The sequence below is a fragment of the Priapulus caudatus genome, unplaced genomic scaffold, assembly GCF_000485595.1.
Source record: "Priapulus caudatus unplaced genomic scaffold, Priapulus_caudatus-5.0.1 Scaffold462, whole genome shotgun sequence".
NCBI classification, from domain to species: domain Eukaryota; kingdom Metazoa; phylum Priapulida; class Priapulimorpha; order Priapulimorphida; family Priapulidae; genus Priapulus; species Priapulus caudatus.
The window spans coordinates 150,591-156,833 of record NW_014577523.1 but is presented as its reverse complement, the minus strand read 5'-3'; the positions used below and the strand labels follow the sequence as shown (position 1 = coordinate 156,833).

General features: G+C 39.7%; 1 protein-coding gene across 1 annotated transcript in view; it reads right to left on the bottom strand.

Moving 5' to 3' along the window:
- Positions 1–6,034, bottom strand: part of LOC106810678 (multidrug resistance-associated protein 4-like) — a 44,168-nt gene extending 38,134 nt beyond the window's left edge. The window contains exons 1-2 of the mRNA XM_014814108.1: positions 5,873–6,034; positions 1,257–1,367 (exon numbers count right to left, since the gene is read on the bottom strand). Coding sequence (XP_014669594.1) covers positions 1,257–1,367; positions 5,873–5,970 — 209 coding nt within the window. The 5' untranslated portion in view covers positions 5,971–6,034. The remainder of the gene's footprint in view (positions 1–1,256; positions 1,368–5,872) is intronic.
- Between the last annotated feature and the right edge of the window lie 209 nt (positions 6,035–6,243).

Sequence of the window (6,243 nt, the reverse complement as noted above, 5' to 3'; positions counted from 1 at the left end):
GCACTTATAGCCTGGCGGCCCGCCATCCTAAAATGCACCCGCCACTCTAAATATCATAGCCGCCATGCTAAATATTAGAGCCCCCGGACCCCTCTAGCACGCAAACCGCCTTCGGCGATTTGCAACTAGGACCGTAAAGGCAGCACCCCCATGCTATAATGAAAAAGCTTGGAGAACCCTGATATATATATATGCAGAAATTCAGATTTTTTGCACGGGCCCAGAGGGCTGGTAACAGCAGTTTTTTACCAGCCCGCACAATATTTTTTTCCAAAAATAAAGATAAGACTGTTTCATTGATTCTTGCTTGTCCGAAAAATGTTGTCGTGTGCAGCATCGCATAGTAGCTGTTGAACAGACTATAATGCAGATCGTGAATGATGTCCGAAGTGTTTTTGTCAACGTCACGTTTCCCGCTTGCATTTTCGATTTCAAATTTGTAAAATGTTGATAAATTATGGCGTGATATCCTTCAGGTAAAACAGTAATGTAGGCTATTTGCTCATTAACGCTATAAATAATAAAAACGTTGGCACTGACTTGCTAACACGGCTGAAACGACGGGCTCGGAGAGCCAGTGTTTTGCCAATGTTACTGGCCCTCCAAATATTTTGCCAGCATATTCCGGTGGGCCGGAGCTAATTTCGCGCCCTGGTTTTGTTATTCAGCAGAAAGGGTCTATTTAATAATCATTACTTCATCTATTATAACCAAATTAAACCACTGCAATGAAGTGTATGAAAACATTTTTAATAAAGTCATCAAGTAAAAATAAAATAATGTAGTTTAGTTTACACAAAATTAGGCTATTTTTATTTAAAATTAAGTTTAAAATATGACTTCATTGTTGTTTAGTAGTAGTATTAGTAAGGCTTTAATTTTAATTCTAAGCCTATGAATAAGGAGACTGCTATGGAATGGTAATATAACTATTATAACCATTAATTATTTATGGTTTAATTTAAAGATATTCAAATTTCTTGGTTTGCAAAGACAGGGTCATCTGAGCAGTCTCAATCTTCTAAATTAGGACTTCCTTTGGAATTTAGTAAATGTAAGTCCCATTATGCACTGCTGCTTCTTTGCAGCCCACTTGACAAATGTTTTCTTGAAGTTTAGGCTCTTATAAAAAAAGAGGTCAGGTAGTTCAAGTAATTACCTAAAATACAGTGATTGAATTTTAATCTATTGTATTATTCTGTGTGAGAAGCACACAGGCAATCGTTTGGCAATAACAAGATATTATGGATATTTACTTTTCGAGCTTCTCTGACAGATTTTGGGCTGCATCTTCTGGTAGAATATCATGAAGGTCGCTCACTTCCAGATGCTCCGTCAAGCCCTTGTTAAAGAGTGGACTCAGGAAACTGCAAAAAAAACAGAAAATGGATTTTTTACGATTCTCTGTAGTTACTAAAGGTAAAGCACTGGAATATCTTCCACGTTCTGCAGAATTTAATTGCAATACATCTTTATACTGTTATAAAAGAATCTGATCCACAGGGCTTGCATGTTATTCTAGTATACAAAGGTCATAGATGTAAGCTGGAACTTTGGGCCATTGGCCCAACGTAAAGTCAATAGATGAAGTGTCGGCAAAGAAAGAAACACAAGTTTATAAAAAGAAAAAAAACACATTTAGTCTAGAAGCCATACGCCATAACCTCAAAAGAATAGAAACAGCTCACACCACCTGCGTACGTAGTTTGGATGTTCTCAATATATAATATGCAAAGTATTTTTAGGTATGCTGTACTGAGAAACGATGGGACAGCAACCAGCCAAAAACCAAACTTGTTGCTACCTGGTACCTGGTAGCTGTTGCTGGTACCTGGTACCTGCTACCTGTTGAACCAAATATCTTTCCTATATCTATAAATATCTTTCAATATATATTTATTGCAGTATGTACAATACAGGGTTTTGGTAGGTTTCATATTAGGGTTGGGGTGAGGGGTTAAGAATACTATATGACATTAATGTCATAGTATTCTTAACCCCTCACCCCAACCCTAATATTAAACCTACCAAAACCCTGTATCGTACATACTGCAAAATCTGATCCTACAATCTACATCCAACTATTCCGGTCCGAGCCCAGGCCAGATGTGCACTAAATCGCAGCATACAGTTCTAAACAAAATACTCAACCAGGTTAACCTTGTGTTGTTAATCCTTCTGTCGACGGATGTGAAAATTTTGGTCTCTGTCTGCATTCCATACACTCATTTTATTGTATGAGCCTGGTCTTTTCCTGCTGAGTTTTTGTATTGTCTGGATCAATAGACTTTCTCGTATGGTCTGATACTATTGCTCTGAACCTAGTGCTATAGTGTTTTCATACGCTTTCAGGTGTTTAGTGCTTTGAAACATCTTTTACAGTCATCTCTGTCATCCATCACACGATTTAGGGGTCAAATTTCTCTTCTTTTTTTTACTTTCGGATCAACATGGATCCCCACTGTTGTTTGTTTTGCATGGGCAAAGCCATCGAAAAATTCAAAATAATAATGGAATAAAAATACCAAAATGTAGGGGTGAACTTGCTGGTTTGCTGGTTCCAAATCGAGTTCACCTCTCATAAATCAGAAAACTTGACATATACCAGTGTTGGAAATAGCAGCTGGTCCCATAGTCCCTGACTGGTAACTTTTCAGCAGGGATGGCTACTTTTGGATGGAAAAATCAAAGATGTGCGAATGGTAGACCAGGGTTCAACATTAACTTTTTATTTCACTAGACCAGCCTAAAAATTACTTCTTTTTTTTACGAGCTCTTTTTTTGATTTTGTATGACGATGTGGATTCGAGGCGCTGTGATGCCTGTGGGAGGGGAGGTTTAGGAGCCAATATCTCAGCCTAGGAGTATCGTATTGACAAGCGGTTGGTCTTGTTTTAGAGAGCAAAGAATTCTGCTTAATGCAGTACCATAAAATTATTCTAGACTCGCAGGCAAAGTAGAATAATCATGTCGTGAAATAGCACTATTTTCCCGTTTTTCCGTTGTACACTCTAGGTATTATTAGCTCTTGATGTACATACATATTACCTGTGTGGATAATGCATTCACGGTATATGTACATGACTTGCGTAGAGATGTTTGTACATGTACAGATACATATATATGCGATTCTGACCGAGCGTGATAAGCCCGGTGATCAGTGTACTCGCATGCCTCACCTGGTCTAGCGTCGAACTGGTCTACAATAACCCTGATCTTCTCATTCTCATGGCAGCATATACATTCAGGTGCGTACTCATTAATTCACAAACACTACAACTACAAGAACACCAGTATTTGTCTACAGTCCTATCTGGTACCGAAGCTTCCATTCCGCCATGTTGTGACTGTTCTGATTCTTGAGAAGTTTGTGCCGACTCTTCGCGTTGCTTTTTCAGACGATTCTCCTCAATTTCTTCTCATGTATATTCAGGCCCAAACCTATATCCAACTGGTAAATCACTATAAATATCATCATCATCTGAGTAATCACTAGAATCATTGAAATTATCGCTTTCTGTCTCCATCTTATACACCACATGCACTATGTTTACATAATGGCGTGTTTCAACAGGGGGCGGTGACGTCACATGACCTAGACTAATATTCATGTGTTTCTTACTGCGGATTTGAACTGCGGGCGCCGGATTTGAAATGGAATACGTTATTGAATGTATTTATATGTATAAAAACGTTAAAGAAGTTATAAAATTTGACTTCAATTGTCCTTTAAGTATATATACAGTTTACATTGCTTCTAGATATCTAACTGAATAAAAATAGTCCACTTTCTAGGTTAAGAAAGGTGACGAATTCAATTTTGATTACGTGCGTGTCAGGTGGCATTGGCCGTGCCCTCACTCCCCACGATAACCCTTGTGATATAAAAACTTATTGTTATGCGGTCATAAAAACACTGGGCTGCATTACATGCCGGCCATGGTGCAATCGATTTCTTAGACTGTCGCGAGTTTTTGCTCGTGTGGCGAATCATGCGTTGAGGGAGTTCATGCAGCTCTAGATGTTTTGCATACTCTGTCTACGACTCTACGTTGAGGAACGGGTCGTATTATGTGCTCCCGTTTACAAGTCTGTTTAAACTGCCGTTTCGCTAACCGTAGTATTTCAGCGTAATATGAGGGGAAAAAGTGCCGGTCAGGGGGACCGGGAGTTTTGTAGAGATGGTGGCCCGAGCAAAAACTTGGTGGGCTCGGGCCTCCGGGTCGGAACTAATTTCTAACGCTGCCGGCGGCACCACAGGCACCTATATCTAACACGATCCCCCAATGCGAGCACCGAAGGTGTGAGAAGGTAGGACACACAATTTCACGACTTTATCAAATCGGACCTTTTTTAGATAAAAAATGTGAATGTTTCAATTAAAATACATGTGCATACACGTTCTTAGTTTGTATTGTTGTCTCCGGCGTCTTTGGTTGAACTGTCAATCATGTTTTACAGCGTATATAGCATATATTCCATATTTGTGAAAAATTAACAGTTCCCACACGTTAGAAAAATGGCGGCGACTTGTGTTTAGAATTTTGTCCTATCAGGTGGCGGCATTGCCATGACTTGCCACGCCATGACCGCCATTGTACGTGTGGGAACTGTTAATTTTTTACTGGCGACGGATTTTACTCTCCTAACGCTGTCAAATATCATCGACAGTGCAAACATATACAGGGGAGGTTAGTACAACAAAGTAGGAATACGGGGATGTGCATATTTTTATTGAGAATCAAAAACTTTCATTGATATCGGACATTCCTGAAAGTGTGTGTCCTACCTTCTCACACCTTCGGTGCTCGCATTGGGGGATCGTGTTAGATACAGTAAAAACCCGCGTATAAGAACATAGATTTTTCCAAGTTAGCCTCAACATGTTCTTATATAAATGGTGCTTACTGAAAAATTAGGCTCAAAAGGTTCTTAAATAGGTTCTTAATTGTTTCTACTTTTAATATGTACTAGCTGAAACCCGCGCTACGCGCGGGCTTAGTGACTGTGATGCATGTGTTACCAGTACAGTAGTGTTATGTGTAAGGTGTTCTTTTATGCGGGTTTTTACTGTATATGTAAATAATGCAGTACTGTGTCTCAATAACAATGCCAGGGTGCTGGCATTGTTATTGTTGAGCATTGGCATTGGCATTGGCATTGTTATTGCATCGATATTGTTGAGCTCGTCTTTTTTATTTTACCTGTGTTTCTTTTTAAGTCTTCATCTGCATGGAAAATTAAGAACCTATTTTAAAATCTTAGCCTAAAACAGGTTCTTATGTAAAGGGGTCTAAATGGGAAATTTTAGCCTAACATGTTCTTAAAATCTATGTTCTTATACGCGGGTTTTTACTGTATAGGTGCCTGTGGGCGGCACGGGAGCGATTTTATCTCTTGTATCTTCCAAAATTTTCGCTCTCGTAATTGTTGTTACCAGAGCGCTTTGAAAGCTGACGGGATATTAATACGATGACACTCTAATATGATGGCTCTAAATAACGTTTTCCATAACAATGGTCTGGGTCTGGGCTTGTGAAAGTTAGGTCAGGGCTAGTGGTTTTCCTCAGTTACTAGCCCGATCGTCTAGTGCAGCGAAAAAAATACGGGTTAGGGTTAGGCTTAGAGTTAGGGTTAGGGTTAGGGTTAGTGTTAGGGTTAGGGTGCACTTCTGTAGTACAACTACAAGTCTGGTACACTTTATGTATACATATCACATATATGTACCTCGGGTACATATCCTGTTACGACAACGACCCCTTGAGCGTTAATGATGCACTCATGCATGATGCAGTTTTACATGATATTATTATCTGTAAAAGTCTATAGTATATCACATATCATTGTCACATTGATATCCGTGTGAACTCACCAAAAGAATAGTTTCGATATTGGATTTGCCTTCAACCACACGCTTGCTTTTTTAGAACGGGAAGAACCATCAAAACTTTTAATTTGCTCGTTCTCCATTTCCTTAGGCTACATTACCACCAACCGCAAACAATACTACTTTCAAACAAGAGAATACCTGAGCTGATTCGTAGACTGTTACCCGGTCCCACCTCTCGGCTTAGTTACTCGATGGGTAATTCCCCATCGAGTAATCGAGGGGGGAGCGAGTACCAGTCTAAGCTGATTCGCTAACTACGCATATCTATAATGGCCGTACTTCGTTTAGCAAACGGCGTTTCCCTGGTGGGTGTGGTAAAGTACCGGAACGGAGTGGAGCTAGCCAAAACAGGC